Source organism: Psammomys obesus, unplaced genomic scaffold (genome assembly GCF_907164565.1).
Source record: "Psammomys obesus unplaced genomic scaffold, mPsaObe1.curated_primary_1811, whole genome shotgun sequence".
Taxonomy (NCBI): domain Eukaryota; kingdom Metazoa; phylum Chordata; class Mammalia; order Rodentia; family Muridae; genus Psammomys; species Psammomys obesus.
Genome location: NW_026596039.1, coordinates 9,529,717 through 9,551,030, shown reverse-complemented (window position 1 = coordinate 9,551,030; position 21,314 = coordinate 9,529,717). Strand labels below are relative to the sequence as shown.

Here is a 21,314-nt window from a genome sequence, read left to right as displayed (position 1 = left end):
TTGCCAGCCATACACTCTTAGACAGAAGTGGGACAAGCAGCCTGGCAACATTTTAATACACTTTCCCTTAGTTGATTTTCTTAACTAAAGTCAATACAGAACCAATGGGCTTCCTTAATTGAATTCCTCTTCAGTCTCTGCTATGGAGAGGCTTTAAATCTCAGCACCAGGGCAGGCAAAGAATTCCCCTGACAATTTTACTTCATAGCTGTGCTGTGCTTGCCAATATATATTAAATATGGGTGTTTTCCCCCCTCTTTTTCTCCCCTTCAAGTTATTTGAAATTTGTTGAAAGAAAAAATAAAGTGCTGGGAAATTCAAGTTTGAAATGTATTTTCTACTGGTTTTCCAATTAATTTCCTTGCCACCTATGTTCTGCTTAATTAACATACCAGTCTTTATTGATGGAGAAAGTGGCCAAGAACAGAGCTAAGCTAAAAGACCCAAACTGGAGTGCCCTAAGAAAGACATTGTCTGTGTGTGTGTGTGTGTGTGTGTGTGTGTGTGTGTGTGTGTGTGTGTATGTGTACTCACCTGTGTGGGTGCATGTGAAGGGGTTGACACACCAGGATGTCCTCAACTGTTTCGCTACCTTAATTTTTTGAGACATTTTCTCACTGGACTGGAGCTCACCATTTTGTCTCGTCTTGGTGGCTGTGAGCTTCTGGGGCCCTGGGTCTCTGTTCCCATGTGCCAGGACTCTCAGTACCTGCTGCCACACCTGGCTCTGACATCAGTGTTGGAGATCCTAACTTAGGCTTTCATGCTTGAGGAGCAGGGGCTTTATCATGGAGCCACCTCAGCAGCCCTAGATTATTTCCTAAGTGTCACCTTCTCCTCAGAGTGAGGATATATGAGACCCAGAACAGCAGGAAGGGGAGGTGATTTCATTGTTGCTGTTAAGCAATTTCAAGTTTTGTTAAAAGCTTCCTCAAAATTGTTCACTCTGTGTAGCCCAGGCCCCAGAGATCTCTCATTTGCAAAGCAGATGTTCTGTAAAATAATTAGAATCTATATAGTGTGGTTGCCTTTCACAAGGAAAACAATCCCTGTAGCATTGTCTCTGAATGCCAGTGGGAACAGGACCAAGGGCTCGGGACACAAGCCAGGGGAGAAGAGCTGGGAGTGATGCAGGGAAGGTGATGGCCAGAGCAGAAGAGGAAGGGGCTCTGCAAGGCTAAGACTCATGAGTTCCTGGAAGACTGGGCCCTTCATTCCTATGTTCCTACACTCAAAGAGCTCCTGGTATCATTTCTGAATCTCAAAAAATCTGCATTATGTGCTTTGCTGACAGGTGTTAAACACAGATATTGGTTGTATCTCTATCTCTGGGATTAAATTTTAAATAAAGAATATACACTTAGGAAAACTATTCATAGAATTAAGATATATCAACTCACTTTCCATCCCTCACTTTGTTTTTTAAAAATGTGGATTCTGATGACTTTCAATATTTGCAGTACTCTGGCTTTCTTCTGTTCCTTCTTAAACCAGCATGTATCAAAAATGGTTGGATATGAGGTAACAGGTAGTGGGTTTACAATTATTGGAAAGTGAAAACGTAGACAGAACAGTATGAAAAGAAATGGACACGGGCTCATTAATAGTAATTAGTGCCCTAATAATATTCCTGTTCTCAGGCACACTGGCATATCAGAAACACTTTGTAAGTGTTCAGTACATGAGGGAAGACTGCCTTAATGGAGTAAATTCCAACTTAGGAAGAAGGCAACTCAGTAAGCATTGTAGGAAGAAGGATGTGTATTTCCTACAGGGAAAAAGGGCATACTCTAGGCAACATGAATACACTCCCCTTGAAGATAGATGCTAGAAGTACGATCAGTCCTTCATGCTTTATTTCCAAATGTCACCCTTTCGTATCTACATTCTGTCTGTTCTTTGATGCCACCGACAAAGACCACTTCTGTGGCAACTGCTGCCTTTGACACTGAACATTCTAGTTGCGTGGCATCTCTCAACCACCCAGGAAGGGATTTAAAGAGTTCTTTTCTGCACAAACTATGATGCTCAATCTTTGTTGAATGCCTACCTAAAAGCAGACCAGTGTCTAGCCTTTCCATGCTGCCAATACCAGCAGCTCAGGATTGGAATTGTTAGACTCAGCCTTATAGACGAAAGCTCTGTTTCTACTTAGATGGCCTCACCACTGACACTGCAGCAAGCACATGTGCGCCCTCCTTACACCTGAGACACTGCACACAGGCTACAGTGTAAGTTCCCCTACTGGCATACTCTCCAAATACTACTAACTGGACAAAGGCCGTGTGGGCCTTCCGTGTTATGATCTGATTCACATTAACTTGGTAAAAAAGCCTATGATATCAAGCTGTGAAAGTCCAAATAATACATGGGCCTGAGGCTAGGAGTCACATCCTCCTAGGTATATTGGCTTTTGAGTGCTCTGACACCAATAAGAGAAACCTTGCAATTTTCTTTTCCAAGAAACACAAAATATTTAATTGAATCCATGCTTTAAAAAAAAAAAAAAAGAGAAAAAACTCATTTAGAAATGACCTACTTCATTCTTATGAAAGGCTTTTAAACTGCATTTTACAATCTGGCCCTATAGCTATTCATTCTTATTCTAAGGCTGCTTTATTATTATTATTATTATTATTATTATTATTATTATTATTATTATTATTATTTTAATCTATGGCAGTTGCATGACCTACAGGCTGAGCTCTTCCTGGCCTGCACTTTGTATCTAAACTGTGAAAGGTGTTTGTGACTGAATGCTGAGTACTTTTTGTGGCACGCTCTATCAAGCACCCAAGTCAGAACTCCACTAGTCAGGAACAATACAATATCCAGGTTAATTAAAGAGAAAAACAGACAATGCTTTCCCAGGAAAATTTCAGGAAGGAAGCCTGACCCAAACACAGGGAAAGGGGCTACTATCCTTGAAACATGAACTTGACCAGAAAGTTAAACAATTCATCTGTATGCTCTCCCGAGCTATGGCATATGCTCTCACAAATGAAGAAACCCTATGGAAAATGTGATATGACAAAAAAGTAAAACACTAAGGTGGGGGTGGGAGGGGCACTCCCAAAGCCAAGAGCCAAACAGAACCAATAATAACATCAACTAGCAGGAAAGATAAGAGCGACACCTTTGAACCTTAGGGCATATGCCAATGAGGCTCTAAACGGTTTCTCACAAAACTGCTTCCACAAATTGTTTTTTTTATGTTGAGGGGTCTTATATTAATGTCAGGGACTTACCAGTTGTAAAGCTACATCTCTGCTGATATGGCAGATAGATACTGAATATTTTCTTCTCTTTTGAGACAAGGCCTCACTATGTAGAGCTGCATGGCCTCCAATTCAAAGATCCACTTGCCTCTGCCTTCGAAGCACTGGGATTAAGTGTGAACACCAGGCCCAGTCTGAGTATTCTTTTCATACTGCAGAAAATTTTTCCTAGGGCTACACTTCTGGGGTGTCTGGCTTATCACCAGATCTGTTTCAAGTGGAGAGGACAGTAGGCAGAGGGCACTGCTCTCCTAGGAACCTAGGGAATCTAAGATATGGGATGGGGGAGTGCCAAGAAGAGTTGGAAGAGTAAAAGATTCCTCTCCTTCAAGGGGCTCCAGGATGTATCTGTAGCTTGTTTTGAGAGCTTGATAACTGGGAGCAAAATTTTTTCCCAACAAAGAGAACAATTCCATTACCCTGGGTAGAGAAGATAAAAGATAGCTCTGCAATGCTTCTTTTAGAAAAATCAGAAATCAACTTGGACCCTTTGAGCTTGGAAAATATTTTTCTATTGCATTTATACATTTCTCTGGTAATGGAATTCTGACCTAGGGAATGGGTTTCAGCTACTGCATTTGACTAGAAGTAGAGGAATAGCCAACTCTGGGTGCTTCTTTTCCTTTGTAGAGGCCAGCTTTATGTTACTGTCACTGGATTCAGCTGTTGAAGCTTTTAAGGCTAATGGTGACTATAAACGTACCAAGCAGTGTACTAGAGGGGAGGAGTGGAAATTAATTTAGCTATCCATTTGTCAGGATTCCGTCTGGAAGATTCTTTAGGAACCAATCTAGCTCTAGAGGCTAGCCTGGCCCTTTAAAATGGGACATAGAACCATTCAACTCAATAACCTCTAATCTGTTTGGAGAAAGGAGCAAATGTTAAACTCTACAAGTTGCTTTCTGGGCAAGATAAATACATAGAACATGGCTTGTTAAGATACAGTAAGCCTGAAAGATCACATCCATTAAGGCAACGGATTCCACAACGTTGTTTTAGTACCAATTTTAGTTTAATGACTCTTGGATGTGCCAGTGAAGATCTGGGCATTCATTACCACAGATGCATTTGGTGTGTAGAAAGCATTTGAACGCTAATAACCACAGACCAAAGTGCACCTGTGAGATCATCCTAAGTTATTTTGGACTGAGAGGCCAGCGGCAAAGACAGAAGTAGACACGTTCCAATTAAAGTCATCTCTGATGTGGACAGAAATATGATATTATTTATTCTAAGAATTTTTTTTTTTTTTTAAAGATGGAACTGTGATCACAGTGAGTTGTAGATGTTTGAGGACCTCAGGGGAGAAGGAGGTCCTTGGGAGCAAAGGAGTAAGAGCTGTGAATTAGAACAACTCAAGTGACTTCTGGGGCTGATTGTAGTGATGAGGAAGAGTCAGGGAATACTGAAGGTCTGCCAGTGATGAGGCCAGTCACACAGGAAAAGTGTTGTTCCACATTCAGGAGAAATGGGGAGTTTATTCACAGAATGAGTGAGGAGTTCACTGTCTTTAGATGTAAATCCCTACAAATCCCTAAATGGAACCTTCTACCACAGGAGGTATAAAGGCTGGGTCATACTTTTCCAAAGACAAACACGTCGCTAATGATGTGTGTAATTTCTTTATTTATTCTGATATCCAAAGGGCCTTTCACAGAAAACTATGAAACCGGGTAAGAAAAGCACATTCCTAAAGGACTGAGGCTATTACTCAGCTGTAGAGTGCTTGCCTAGCATAGCATTCCAGAGGTCCTGGGTGCCATGCCAGCAATGCCAGCCAAACAAAACAAGAAAAAGTACACACCTAGTCCAATTTTACTAACTAGATAAGAGGTGAGGAAGTGAATTTCTAGGATGAAGTAATGGCAGTATGGGCGCTGTGGACATCCAAGCAGAGGAGGAGCCATCTTCAATATGCTAATGAACAATAAAGAAGATGACAGAGACTGGTTTACTGTGCTTCAAACTGAGTTCACTAAGAAGCAAGGAGAACTGACAGAGAGCTCAAGCAGAAACACACAGACAAGAATTAAGAAGCAAAATCTCTAAAGGGAGACAGGTTTAGAGTGAGACACAACACCAATTGATGGATTTTCAGAAAGTTTTACATTTAGTTTAGGCACAGATGTGTCTGTAACCAGTATTTAAGAAGTCTCTCAATGGTGGGTTATGGTAGAGTTCTTTGTCCCACTCCAAGAGCTGAAAGGTGAAGAAAACCTGGATTAGACAATCCATTGTAGTATCTACTGATGAGGCGCCTCTCTCACTGAGCACTTTGCATTCTGTCATCTCATCAACTCTTGAGCAAATGGAAAATAAAATGTCTCCATAAAACGCATTGTGATCCTAGGAGGTAGCTGCTAGATATTGGGTGCTAAAGGGCTGAACATTGAAGAGCACCAAGTGAGATGTTCAGTGTGTATCAAGGAGTCCAGGGATAGAATGGCAGGACTCACAGTTCAAAGGGATCTCAGACACTTTAATGGAAGCAGACCTAAGGGGCAAAGTCACTTTTGCAAGAGATTCTTTCCTCCGTTAGAGGGGACACCTGGAAACGGTGGTTGGGAAGCTTGGTCTAGGAAGCCCTGCACACTGCATTGGTATGGTACTGCCATGCACTGGCCTATCTTGCTGGACCAGAAGAGACTCGAAAGCTCCCAGTCAAGCAATATCAAAATGTTTGAGATCCACTGGACAACAGAATGAGGAGGGAGGACATATAAAAAAGAGGTGGCACACAAGTGCTCAGCTCGGAAGACAGTGACTCCCTCTGCCTCCTGCAATCTCCCAGGAAACAAGAAGTCCGTGTAGCCACACTGCCAGCAGCCACCCATCAGAGGAGGGAGGAAGATGGAGCATTCCATTGCATGGCCCACAGAGACATTCTGAAACTTGGTGCATGTACTTCTTTCGTGTGGATAAAGATGAAATTTAGACCAGGATATGATCCAGGCCATAATACTTACCATCTCACCGGCTGTGGCCAAGCAGAAACCACTGGTTGGTTCTCTAGTAGCCAAGCTGCCATTTTCCTAGTGTTTCTGCTTTGAGTAGTGATGCTTCAAAAAGAATTCCCTCATGCTAAGGTGCAAACCATCTGATCCGTTAACAGCTCAGATGTTAAAGTTCTTCCTAGATTCTTAAGACTCAACTATAGTATTGAGTGTCTCTGGAGTTCCAAAGTAAAGGAACAGTTAAGTTCAGAGGGCTTGCAGAGAACAGCTAGGCTTCTTTTTGTTTATACCAAAAAGACAATATACATTCAGGACATTTTCAATGGCAATGAAGGTACCATACCTGTGATGATGGTAAGGATGGTGGTGGTGGTGGTGGTGGTGGTAGTGGTGGTGGTTGTTGTGGGAGGAGGGATAGTTGTGGGGGGATCTGGATAAAAAAAAAAAGGAAAATCAAACCCACAATGCTGAACACAACAATGATCAGTAATGACAAACAGAGGCATGGAGACACTGAGATGTTTGTTGGATGGCTTTCCTCTTTACACCACCAAGCTCCTTCTCAGAAATGTAAGTCTGAAACTATACCTAAATCCTTAGTGGGAAGAGCTAAGAAAAGAAGAAAAGCTTTCTTATTCATGAAGTGAATTAGAAATGAAATGAGAAATAGAAAAGTGAGAAACAAAACAAAACAAAAAACAACTAAACACTCGATACCCCCGGCCCCGCCAGATCCCAAGGCTAAGTCACCTGGGTGCCAAGAAAGCACAATGGCTGTCCTTCCTTTCTGCTTTACAGATGGGAAGAAAGAGGAAAAGGAGCTGCTGCATTTAACGGCTTGTATCAGTCAAGAATGAACATGGCACTGCACACATGCTCCCTGCAAATGCTAACTTCATTATTCTCCATTAATACATCCCAGCAGGAAGGAAAACCACTTCTGTATCCATAATACGTACAAAGAAGAGAGAATGTCACCGTGGACTGAGTACCAAGTTCCAGGCAAGTGAGATTTTACTGAGATGTTATTTTTTAAAAGTCAATAATTTTTACACGTTATAAATATTAATAAGTTGCCTTTGCTCATGTTAAAAGCTTGACCTAAATGGACCACAATGATAAAAATGAAAGACCATTTCCCATCTTGTAAACAAGCGAGCTAAATATAAATGAGGTTTGACCCTCAAAACCAGGAGCCTGATAGGAAGCCTCTGTCTGGTACTTGATACACTGTATCTTCTATCATCTCAAAAATTATTTGGGGATACAGAAAGGGCAAAAAAAATCTTAGCCCAGATGATCAAACTGAATATGTTAAATTGTCAGCAAGACTTTGAACTAAGCAATCATTCTGCTATAATAGAGCATAAGACGATTTGAAGGCTTTTGATTTTAAATTTTATCTAAAGCACGTCAAGTTTTTCTCCCTGACACATCTGGTGTCCTTTTATCTTCAAGTGAGCTCTCGGATTGTCTAATTAATACATCAAAACTTTAATTATATATTGCACCTTTACTGGGTTTGGCACAACTTCCTGGAAGTTGATGGATGACTCTTTTGGTGCTTGGCTGCAAAGCCTGCATAAAATGATGCCTATCATTGATCAATAATCAAAGGTTTTCATTTTCTTCACAAACTGCTTCCCTCACACAATCATATTTGTATGAACTTGATAAGGAAGAACCAACAGCAAATGGTTCTGCTATATGACAGACTTCTCCTTGAAGATGTGGAAATAAGCAAATTAAACTGTTGTTTAATGTAGCCTCCAACAAATCAAGAAAAGGATTCCATGCAAAATCTCATTGTAAGAAGTTGAAATGATGAAATTTAAATTTTAAATTACCTTTTTTAAAGAACAGGCTAAGAAATGACTGAGTATCATTCCAGTCTTGCCCTTTGGTGTGTTTTATGGAAGCCACAGGTAAGGAAGTGTTTTTGTGACTGGGCAACTTATTTGAACACAGCTATACCAATGACAGGTGTCACCTCAGAGATAGATCAACTGGGTTCCCTGAGACCTTAGCCAGCACCCAAGACACTGCCTTCTTTTGTAACAAGTAAACCATGTCCAGAGAGTACCTCCTGCCCATCCAGGTGCCAAGTAATGTGGTTTTCCTGTTTGTTTCAATTACAGTATTGCCTCTAACAGCAATATTGCTACTTGGAAGACTTGCTGTACTATGCTCTAATGCTATTTTCAAACCCATTTCTAAATGCATGTGACATGTGCAAGATGGTAAGAATGAGTGTGAATGTGATCGAAGATATGATTCTCAACCAAAAGGCAGACAGGATGAACAAGGGGATAGATGCCAGGGAGAGGCCACAGTCCCTCTCATTATGTAAAAAAATGGCACATGTTCAGTGATCTCCATCACTGCTAGGCAAATCTTGTCCTTCACATCTGGTTCAGGAAACCTTGAATGAATCAGATTTCATTATCGGGTGAAACATCCTTGCTGAGGTCATTTTCAGTAAGAAGGGCAGCACAAGGCCACTATTTAAGAAGCCAGGGAGCTGGGGTGCAGCTCATCAGCGTGCTCACCCAGCATGCCAGAGGTCCTGAAAGCAACACACAGCATTACAACAAGCATAGGTAGAAACACAAAGAGCTGAAGCTAATTAGCTGTGCTTTCAACATGGATGCTAGAAGAACAAGCTCAACTGGATCCTGGGGTTCTAACCAGCCAGATGCTTCAAGTAGAGAATTTACTTCCAGAGAATTAAGTATTTCAGAAGTGTATTAACTTTAGGTTCACAGAGCACTTCAATGCTGTAATATCACAGTATTTTGCTTTGGAAAGACTATCTGTCCATCCCTGCCCAAATTATTAGATTGTTTTGTTAATAGACTAGCAATACTTTGGTTTAGAATGCTAGCATGCCATTCCAATGGTGCTACTAGCAGGGACCAAGAGACAGAATCCCTAGGAGGCTGGATGGATCGTCTTGGATCAGAGATACACTTGTATACAGGTATGTTTGTTAAATAGGTGATACTTGGTTTTGAAATAGTACAGTGAGGTCCAGGGGGCTAATTTGAAAAGACCAGTCTTACTTCGGAGGGGCTTGGTCTCTTGAAAAGCTGTGAGAATAAGGGGCCCTGCAAAGACTAACTTTGCAGTGGGCTTTGGCATCACAAGCAATCTGGGGACCGTGTGAACTGGGCCACACTGTACAATCTTTCTGAGCTTCACTTCATCATATGCCAAATGATATGAAAAATATGCACAGATCATGATGTTATTGTGGAGATTAGATGAGGTCATGTTGTAAAACTGTCAATGTCAGAAACAGCATGAAGGGATCTCAACATATGCTGGTTATAAGCTAATTTTCCAAATTATGCAAATATGTTTGCCCAACAAGGCCTGAAAATGTTTTCATTTTGAGATGTAGGAATAGTACTGTACTGTAAGTTGAACTGTTTTTCCAGATAATTTAGGCATCTGAGTGCATCACAGACTGGGAGAAAGCAGATGAAGTCCATAAGAAGAGTTATACAGATGTGTATAAACCTGGGCACCAATGACAGAGAAACTCCCATCAGGCTTAGACCTTAGGGTGGAAGAGGTACATGCAGAAGCACAGAGAGGAATGTATCTTCCATCCCAGCCAAATAGTGCAGCACAGCAGTTCTGCAAATTGCCGGCTAAAAGTGGGCTCCCTTTCTCACAGACGGAAATCTGTACACTTCCTCAACGGCTGAGAAGAACAGTAACTGTGTATGAACCACTAATAAAACTTGGAAGTGTGCAGAGATAGCAAACTCCAGACACTTAAATACGGGGACTGGACAGGATCTTTCAAGTCTGTGTTATGCTAAGGCCGTGGTTCTCAACCTGTGGGTCACAACCCCCCTAGGGGTCACATGCCAGATACCTCGTGTGTCAGATATTTGCATTATGATTCACAACTGTAATATTACAGTTATGAAGTAGCAACAAAATAATTTTATGGTTGGGGGTTACCACAACATGAGAAACTATATTACAGGGTCCCAGCATTAGGAAGGTTGAGAACCACTGTGCTAGGGGAAAAAAAAAAAAAAAAACAAAAAACTTCAAGTATAGGCAAAGGATTATAACTTCATATCCATATAAGTATGGTATAAAGGATGGTTCTCCGTTCAAAGATACCCCCTCCTTTCTTCCTTCACAAAAGGGATGCCCAGGTTCTGAGACAGTACATGTAAACATTATTCCATATGTATAATTTATGTCTTTGCCTACATTCACATTATGTAACTTAACTTGGATTGTTTACAAAGCTAACATGAAGGCAGAAATATGGCCCCCATATTCAAATATTTATAATATTAGGGTTTTGCCTTTGCTTCTGGTTACTCATTATGTGTTAGGCCAGTGTATGACTTTTTCTTGGTATAAAATGAAGACTTCAATTGGAGAGAAGATATTCAATTTGATGGCATAAAACTATAAAGGGAGGGTACTTCTCAACTTAATAGAGCATATTCACAATACATAAAATCAACAGCAAGATAGAAGTGGAAAACACCTGGCATACATATCTGTTGAATCCAAAATGAAATTCATGATAATATTCTTTAATAACCTGTAGAAAGATATTGATTAAGAAAACATAACATTTTAAAAAATTGACATTGTGTCTAAAACAGAAGGTGTAGATAGTCTCTCCAACTACCAAGTGAGTGGTTACTCGCTTGCAAAGTCTTCTGGATTTAATAGTTTCATGTTGAAAATAAGAAAGCTCTGCTCATCAAAGCAGGAGAAAGGCTATACCAGGTATCATAGGGGGGAAAAAAACCTACTGGGAATAAACTTTCTGAGCTGAACACCACTAATTGGAAAGGTTGAATTTTTCAGACATTACTTCTAACATAATCTCCATGGCCTGTGCCTGAGGACAGCCTTTCTCCTCAGCACAACTAGAGACTGTGATCTTGTGGGAAACCCCCACAATTAGAGGAAAGAAGAACAGTCACTGTTGGGCAACCCAGGTAGGGACCACTGGGGTCCACCTGAGGCCAGACTTCTTTAAGTTTCTGAAGGATACCAACTGTTTTTGTTTTGTTTTGTTTTCAACTTGACCAAAGGCTTTGGGGGTGAAGCCCAGGCAGCAGCTACATGCGGAGGAGAGAGGAGGTGAGGCTCTGTCTTCTCACGTACCGTATACATACAGCATATAGTCCGAATGAGCTTTCCCCACTATGTTGGAAGCCTCACAGCGGTAAGTACCGTTATCTGTTTTGTTTAGGTTATTGATGAACAGGTTTGGCCCGGATAGTACGGCATGTTGAGGCATTTCATCATCGACTCTCACCCAAGTTACCATCAGAGGCCTGCAGAGGGAAGGTAAGAAGGACAAGTCACAGGGCCATTCCCTCCTACAGCATCTGTATCCACTTTCTCACCCATGCAGCAAACAAATCCCATGCAGGGTGATGCAGATAACTGGACCCACTGGAGAAATGTAAAGTCCATAGAGTTGAGACTATGCAACTGCTGAACATATGTTTGCAATAGCTTTTAAAAGACATGGTCAGGTATTGAGAAGCTTTCAAGACTTGATATAAGCAGGTGTCTTAAAATTTCCAATTAATCTTTAGTCAGTCAGCAAAAAAGCCAGTGTGCAAAACTCACATGCCCCACTGTATGGTTTCCCACTAACTCAGGCAGGGGCGAACTCACCCGTTGTTAATCATCTCATTAATTAGAGAAGGGGAGGGAGCAAGATCATGGCTAGTGGTGCATGCATCAGTCCAACAGGTACTAACACACCAAATGTTTGCTTGCTCAGAAGACACTTGTGAGTTTAAGTGGACTCTAACACCAGGACAGCACTCTCTGTCTCCCTCCCTTTCTCTCGTGGGCACTGCACATGCTAACCCTACTGCTAGGCTATATCCTTGGCCTTCTTTTATTACTGTTTGCCCTCAAGGTTGCCTTAGCTTGTGTAGAAATTGGTATGTAGACCAGGCTGCCCTTGAAACTGCAGTGAATCTCCTGACCCTGCTTCTAGAGCAGCTGGGATTACAGGCCCGTGCCATTGGCCTTGGTTCGAATAGAGCTTTGTTTTGATCTGTTCAGAAAAATCCTTTGATTCTGGAAAGATATGATCTATTCCTCCCCACTTAGCTTGAATCTCCCACCAGAGATGCCATGCAGCCCTGTCCACCTACTCTCTCTGCCCCTGACCTAACTAGCCCTCTGTATTGGCTCCTCTAAGCCCAGATATAGCTGGACCTGCCCCGTGAGTACATTTGGTTCTTGGATTAATGATGAAAGAATACATCTAAAAGTAGACTCTCTAGATCCAACAAGGGAACTGGCTTATCAAAAACAAGTTTCAGTGATTTAAAATACCACACATATCTTAAGCTAGCCATTAAGGATTTGGCAAGATGCTCTGGAGAAAAGAGTGCATACACACCAAGCGTCGTTCACTCACTGAACTTGAAACCTGTGTTCTTCAAGGTGCCTCTTTCATCTCCCTACAAAACCAAGGGCAAATCTAGAATGTTTGAAAATTGTCTTTTGCGTGAGGGGTGTGATTCCAGAGACAGAACCCAGAGCCTGGTAAGTGCACTTACCCCCACTTATATCCTTAGTTCCCAGTTTTTATTTGACAAGAAGGATGCTACTGGTTTGAACACATAAGCGATTTTCTCTCAGTGCCTAGTCCTACCTCTGGGAGCAGTGACATGGGCAGAGACCCAGGGATAAATGAGGAATGGATACTCAAGTTAGGCCTGTCAAGTAGCATTCCAGTGTTCAAATGGGATGTGAAGTTACAATTTTCTTTAATTACACATGGGCTTGTCATCAGAAAGCGGTAAATTATTTAAAAGTTGGTACTGCATATGTCCTCTTTGTAGGCAGTGGAAAATGGGGCTGCCTGGCAATCAGATCTCACATCCTGCTGCTTGACAGCTGAAAACAATCAGTGGGGGTAAGCACTGAGAATTTTCACAACATTTAATGGCAAGTTAAATTACCATTTTTATTGTATACAATTTCTTGAGAAAATAAATAGGTAATATGCAAGGAGGGATAGCTGCAGAGTAATGCCTGCTTGCTCACACAGCCACAAGCCCTTCCTAGTTTGAGAGAAACAAACAAAAATGTCCTGAAACAAACATGTCATTCACTGTCCCTGTGGCACATGCAATTGAACACAGTACCTTCTTCGGGAGAAAAAAAATTATAGAAACAAAATATAGGTTAGCAGGTCAAACAGCTGATGTGGTGGAATATAGGTGCTGCAAACAGTCAAAGGCCCCTGAGAAGTGATTCTCCTTCGTCCATGGGATTCTTTGGGAGACAAGGAAAGCTTCTAATTAGGGCATAAATAAGTATATAAAAGGATCGGAGTCTTTTTGAAGGGTTTAAAAGAGAAAATGACTGCTCGGCCAAAGCTGGGATCAAATAACCCACAGGCACCAGAGAAAACTCCAAACAGTGGTTCTTTTCTGCTCCATCCTCCGCCAAAGGTTATCTCTATAATTCTCCCTCCTTACGCAGAGGGAATGCTCTAGCCCGTGGGTAAAGGAGAGCGGAAGTGACCAAAGGGACTAGCTATAGCCAGACTCCCCTCTGACACAGTGCACTCTTGGCTCCTCGGCCGTCACAGGCTGAATTTTCTCTGAGGATATGAAGGGAAACTCTGTTAAGATGCTCCAAGGTCTTTATATGAAATCATGAAAATGCTGCTTACCCAAATCTCTGAGGGGAAAAAAAGAAATCATGCCACAGGGACAGCAGAAGGAGCTCACTGCTGTTTTCTGGACCTAAAAGTTTGAGTGACCTTAATCCCAACTTGATCTGTCTTTCCACTTAATGAGTCCATGAATTGGGATTTTTCACACCTTAAAAATATTTTGTTTTACTAAAAAGATGAAAGGCTCTCTTGTTCACTAAGTGGACTGTGAGATATTTGCAGTAGCATAGCCTCAAGGCTTGTTTGCCATGTTAGTGGGTGCTCTTCTGACTCACGCTGGACTACTGTGCAGGAGTAAACAGAGCCTCTCCATCACACTCCTCAGCAACACGAGACTCTGTCAGCCCTCCTGTTCTCCTAGGCAAAATAGTCACGTTCCCTTTGAAGAGAGTCCTAAATCTCTCCTCACTAACAAAGCTGCCTTTCAGTTGAGGACACCACCTTTCTTGGAAGCAAATTCTTTTGTCTACATCTGGCTCTAAACTCTGTGTATTACAGTTTAGAAAGCCATCTTCTAGCTATGGCAAGAACACGTCTGTCTATGGACGTTCTACTGCATATTTTGATTTTGGTATATTGATATTTTAAATGATTTTTATTTGTGTGTATGCATGTGTGTCTTTGTATGTGCCCATGTATATGTGGGTACAGAAGAGAGTGTTGGATCTCCTACAGCCGGTGGGATATGCCTGTTGTGAGCAGCGTGATTGGGTGCTGGGACTCAAACTTAGATCCTCTACACTAGCAGTAAGGACTCTTAACTGCTGAGCCATCTTTCCAGCCCCAGTATGTTGAAATATAATGTAAGAGAAAATAGCCCTGACCAGCCTGTTAATGCCAATAAAACAGAAGTCACCAGAATTTCAGTTTTAGCTGGCATTTGCCTCCCAATCCTGACCATTAAGAATCATAGATATTTATTTCCTGCCATTGAATATTCTTCATTTTCTGAAAAATCTCCCATCCTTTTTACAGCTGGAGACAGGTGACAGGCCAATGAGTTGTGAATGCATATCTTCATGTTGTGACATTTACCGCTCATGACCCTCTGCCAACCTTGGTCTTCAGAACTTACTGGGGCTTCCCGATGGCTTCACAAGTTAGCTCAAGTGCATCCCCTTCCCGGGTGAGGCCTTGTAGAGGGTAGGTCATCTGGATATGCACTTGCGGTTTATCTGTGTGATAACACAAAGTGCGATGTTTAGCAAAGGATGCACCAGGCAGATCAGACCTGCATACTACCACAAACCCCACACTGCCAGCACTTACTCTGTCCCCACCCGTGTGCTTTCGGCAACATCCTTCTAATTAGTTAGTAATCCTGGCATTTCTTCAAATTAAATTGGCTAATAACTCTAAGGAGTGAACCCTGAATAGATAAGAGATTCATAAGCCAACTGTGCCACATCAAACAATTCCTGTGAAACACATTTTGTTACATTGAAGTTTATCTCTAAACTCAGTCAAGCTAAGGGAAACTCATTTGCCTTCATGCTGAGGTGAAGCTGCAGATTTGTGGTGCTCAGAATTGATACATTTTATCATAGATCACAGATTACCATGTGACAATGTGTTTTGACACTGCATATTAATAAGTTGTCTCTTCTATGCTCTTGCTATCAAATTGTTTCCTGAATTCCACTCAAACAGAGATGGGTGGCCCCGAATCCATCCTGGCATAAACACAGAGGAAAGAGAATTGACATTCACAAAGAGCCTACTCTCTGAGGATCCATTACCCACAGTGGAATAAGCAAGGGTTTTAAGGATGACAACTTTGGTACCCATAGAATGATGTAGCTACTTGAAGGTCTCAGAGATAACACAATGCCAGACAGGCCTGTAGAACAGAATGCGTTAGAGTTCTGATTCTGAAGTACATTTCTCAATGGCAGTCCATAATTAAAGCTGAGTATACCTTTCTAATACAATTGTGCATTCAGGAAAGTGACACAGTTATTTTTATTTCCAACAGTGGTTCAGAACTGTGACTGCTAGTGAGATGGTGTGTGGGTATCAGAGATGAATGATGGGGGGTTCAGGGAATAGGGAGGGAAGCAGAAGTAGTTAGAATCAACACGGATAGATAAAAAAAGACATTTATAAATAGAACCTGAGTGGAATCAGATATTTTCCAATGCTTTTCATTTAATTCTGTGGCTCTGTAAATGTATATTTCTGGAAATGGACCCGAGAGTAATAAGTGTGAGAGGGCAAGACATCAGTTGGCTGAAAGGTCAAAACAATTACCTTAGTTTTACCTTCCCACACAATCACATCACCTAAACTATAGCCCCTTGGCCTTTTACAAGTAGTGGTGAGGTCATTAGTATTCCTCCTATGGAATAAGAGAGAAGACAGAAATATGGCCGGGCTCTACCAATCTCACTGCTCACGCACCTATGGCCACTGCACGGGGAAGTCATCACCTGGGACAGCTGTTGCCAGATGATATTTTAGTCTTGATCGCATCACGTACCTTTTGCTATGTCACTAAGAACCCAAGATACTAAGGTCCTTTTAAGAGAGCTCCCTTGAACAACCAGTAGTGTACACTGACCACTGGGAATTGGTAGTGCTTTCTAAAGAACAATGTTACTTGTCAGAGGACATAAGGATGAGAAAAGCTCCAGATGGCCACTGCAAGTAACACTGCCTCTTTCTTGGACTTTACTGGAAAAGTAAAATGGTAAGGATCCTGATAAATGTTATTAAAGAAAGGTAAAAATATTTGCATGGAATAAACAGGGTGACCTTGAACTAGCACTGGCTCCTGGTCTAAAGCAAGGGCTTCTGGGCACACACTTTCAGATCATATCTTAGATAAACAGAACCTTGAAGTGCACTGCATATCTATTATGTATGTTACTATTTTTAGTGACACAAGTTTTTCTGCCTGACATATAGTTATTTGATGAACTCTAATTTTTAAAAGGACAAACAGAAACGAATGTGAAGTCATGACACTTAGATAACAAAAGGCCTGTCTGCCAATTCACCCTCAGAAACCAAAGAGTACCCAGGAACTCTTGCTTAGGGGACTTTTGACATAGACGGAGAGCCCCGAATCTAGACAGCAACTTAACGTTTCCTTATAGGTTGATGTTTATGCACTTGGACCTCAGCCTGCTCATTAAGGAGAACAGAATGGCTGCTGATCTGTACTTGCTACCTGTGATTGCCAAAGCATCTTTGTTGGTCTCCTGGTCTGCATTTGCTAGTTTGTGCCTACTGTGTGCTTGCTGGTCTTTCTTTCTGGTCTGTAGTTGCTGGTCTAGTCTTGGTGGTCTGTGTGCAAAATTCTGTTGTTTCTCTCCTCCTTGTAATTTACAAGCAAACAAGAAGAGAGTGTTTTAAGGACAGTACACTCTTTGTTTAACATCCATTAATGATTTGACAGCATGGCTTCTTTAGTACCACTGAGTTTGTTTTAGTTAAACATTTTTTAAACATGTTCCCAATGAGCCGTTTACCAGTTGTCAATCACACAATGAAATACAGAACAATAAGTGAAGGACTTGCCATAGCTAAAATTTGTATTTTAAGCCATAGAAGGTACACTTCCAGTTTTTTCATAACTGATTTTCTTAATTTATGGTCCAGGCCCCAGAAGAAGCTTCTACCATGTTATGTTTGGACACAGTTGCCACAGTTACCTTAATGGCTGACAGGAAAAGTGCACATCAATACTGCTTGTATTATATAGAAAAAGGTCCCTTTCCATTGACACATGGAGTATTTATGGGCATATTATCTGGCCATGGGAAGCTGAACTATCTTCATACCCTATAAACCAAACAGAAGGCCTGAGCACGAAGATCTGTTCCCGAGCAACAAGAAACTTAAAGGCAAAATTCTTCCCTTTTCTACCCCCTTACTGGGGAACTTAAGAATCTTCAACAAGTGGGACAGAAACATGGGGATTCTAGAGATGGCTTAAGAAGTCAGGGACATCAAATGTCCCCAGAAAAGACCCTGGCTACTATAGGAATATGTCGAATTATCAAACCATCCAGATGGCTAATTGAAGAGCCAAAGCTCATCATTTATATTTTAATTATGTTCATAAATCAAATGTTATAACTCACCAAATCTTTTCTGAAACAGACTAAGACTCTAAGATTTATCTTTAAGTAATGAGGCAAAGCCTCATACATTTTCTGGGGTATCATTTTACATCTTGGTTGGTGTCATCAGGTACAAGGCTAAAAGCCAGATGACACTTTCTACCCAAGTGCAATAACTGTCCGGCAACATATCACTCAGAATGGCTTAATGTCATTATAAAATGGAACTGCTATCTAAAAATAAGAGAAATAGTTAGGCCTGTGCACTTAAGGAGCATTGCACTCATAGAGATGGCATCAGCAACAACCAATGTATTAGGAGGAATGATCTGAGGTTTTCATAATACACTGTAATCTTTAAAAAAAAAACCTCTAAAGTACAGTTAGCAAGACTGCTACAGCAGACAAAATTTGTTCATTAGTCAAAGTTGCACAGAGGGTTAAATACCAGGAGGCCGTAGGGCACACTATAGTAGTAACCAATTAAAAAAATAATTTTAGGAAGACATTCTGATTTGATGAGACATTCCTTAAATGTACTTTTTTCTGTCTATAAAGGAAGAAATATAAAAGGAAACTCTTAAAGAGGTCCGAACGGCTTACTGGCAGATTACAATTGATTTCATGCCAGTCTGACCTTGTACTACGTTCTATGATCTTCTTAGAAGATGAAATTCAAGATTCTGTAACCTGTATGTCAATTTCCTATGCAAATGAAGATGCGCAGGCTCTTCTCTGAAGCCTGACCATAGCACATCAGGTGTGTGATTTTGCCCTAACCACCCATCCCCAACACACACACACTTTTGCCTAGAATGCTATCTTTCCCATGTGGCAGAGAACAAAAGAACTGAGACCAGAGGGAGTGTCTTGATAGCCTGGCAGGAGATCTATTATCCCAGGGGCACCTGCAATTTTCCTTTTTTTTTTTTCTGAGAAGCTCTAAATCAGGACATGCTGACACCAAATATTCTTTGACATGGCTACTACAACCAGCCCCAAGGTCTTTGCATGAAAATTTCTACCTATTACTATAAGGGCTTGAGTGCTAATCTCCAAGTTCCTTGCTTCATTTTCATCCAATGTTCAGAAACACACTGGGTGTGGGATTTGATGCCTGTGGATCAAGGGCTCAAGTCTTTCCCTAACCCTCGCCAACCTGTCTCCCTAAGGGCGACAGTCGTACCACTACTACCAAAGTGGCTAGGTCAGGGTCTGGGTCAGGCCCTGTGCACTGGAGCTTGGAGGAAGTGGTGACTGAAGAGTTTGTCAATCATGGAGGATTACTGCAGTTTGGAGGAGAACAACAATGCAAAGATTAACCTGAGATTTGGTTTGTGTTAGGAGCTGTTTGAGCTCAAAGCAAAAATCAGCCCCTACAATACAGATGTCTAAACTGCTGGGGGAAGACAGCTTTGTAATGAGAAGAGGGCAACATAGGGCACACAAGGAGACAGCACACACCTGGCTGGAGCTACAGAGCTCCCAGAAGGAAAAAAAAAAGGCCATCTTGTAGAGTGCTTGCTTTTCTATTGTCCTAAGACATTAGTGACTAATTTTCCTGGCTGGTTGTTTGCTCTCAAGGTGAAAGGACCTCCTACACGTGTGGTATAAATTGTAGCACTTAAATTATACTCCCAGCCACTGGGAGGCTGAGACAGGAGGATTTCTATGAGTCAGCCTGGGTTACAGAGTAAGTTCTAGGAAAGCCTGAGTTATTGAGTGAGACATCTGCCTCAAAACAAACAAAAAAGAAAGGAAGAGAAAGGACAGGTTAAAAACTATCAATTACACTTGTTGAGGAGGGATGGGTTATCAGAGGAGATTAAGGGGGGGGGACTATACAACCTTGCTAGGGGCACCAGACAATGACACTTCCTCCTGTAGAAGGCACTACACATTTTGTGGATGTTAAAATTATTGCTCACCAAACAGGATCAATTTTTATTCCATGCCCCTGAGAAACAGTTCTGTTGACAAAAGGGTCCATACTCACAGAATGCTTCCCACAGCTGTGAATACAGGATCAGTATTACTGAAGAGGGGTTTTCCTTTGCTTGGTTTTTAATACAGCAGATATAGGTGTTTTGCCTGCATGAATGTCTGTGTACCACACATGCCTAGTGCCAACAAAAGGGCACAGACCTCCTGGAGCTAGAGTTACAGATGGTTGTGGGCTGTCATGTGAGTGCAAGGAACCAAACTCAGGTCCCCTGGAAGAGCACCCAGTGCTTTTAACCACTGAACTACCTCTCCAGCCATCTTGTCTTGTTTTTAAACCCCAGGCAAGTAACTACAAAAGTGGCAGGGCTTGGAGCATAGTAGACATTTATATTAGAAGTATTGGTATTCGTATTAGAAGAGAATAAAAATGGAGGAAAATCAGAAAGTCAAGAAGAATTAGGTCTGTCCTAGCTCTACCACAGACTAAAATAATAGTAACAAATGCAAATGCACAAGTCCATCTTAGCCCTCAAAATAAGATAAATCTGTGGATGCATTGGTCTGTTTGATTTGAAGGTCAAGCTAGCTCCCCAAATTTGAGGATCAGCCCAGGTATTCTGACTGATGAACCTGCATTTCATGGCACAGTTGGTTACCTGACATTTCTGGCATCTTTGGAAACACCAGAAAGGATTTTGTTTGACTATTCTTTTTAAATTTTATAGGCCAGTGTCACAATCACTCAACCTTCCACAGACCCAGAATGTGACCCTGAGCTAAAAACCATTAAGCAGAGTGTACATAGAAGACTAACTTCACTCTCTAAGTACTGGATCTGCACACCAGACTACAGCTCAGTGACAGCAGCACTGGTTTACCTGTAGGGCAGAACTACAGAAAGGCAAAGGCCTTTGCCCCAAGGATCACTCTCGCCTAGCTCAAGCCTGCCTGCTTTGGTTCTATGGGCTGTATCACCACCCACAGTCCACAGTAATCTTCAGGAACTAGGAGCTGCCCTGCTCTGGATTACATAAAGAATGCTAGGTTACAAATTGTGCTTCAGGCAGGGGTCTCTCTGCCTTGATTATTTCTCATAAAGACTAGTAATCACTGAAATAGCCTTTCTGAAACCCCACACACTGATACATACATTGGATTCTGTTGGACTCACAGCCGAGAGACCACAGAGCAACAGGGCCCATCTGAAAGCACAGCTGCTTTCACTTTAAAAATACAACCAGAATTAACCTGGGAGGGTGGCGAGGAGCCCAGCAGCTGCTATGGGAAGTTTTACCCCCAGTCCAAACAGGAGAGACTTCCCAGTTTCCAGGTTTTATCCCCCAGTCCAAACAGGAGAGATTTCCCA

General features: G+C 41.7%; 1 protein-coding gene across 1 annotated transcript in view; it reads right to left on the bottom strand.

Annotated features, from left to right (window-relative positions):
* The window catches only part of Cadm1 (cell adhesion molecule 1), a 325,600-nt gene that overhangs the window by 27,456 nt on the left and 276,830 nt on the right, over positions 1–21,314 (bottom strand). Inside the window, 3 exon segments of the mRNA XM_055621779.1 lie at positions 6,576–6,662; positions 11,387–11,559; positions 15,013–15,112. Of these exon segments, the coding sequence (XP_055477754.1) occupies positions 6,576–6,662; positions 11,387–11,559; positions 15,013–15,112 (360 nt within the window).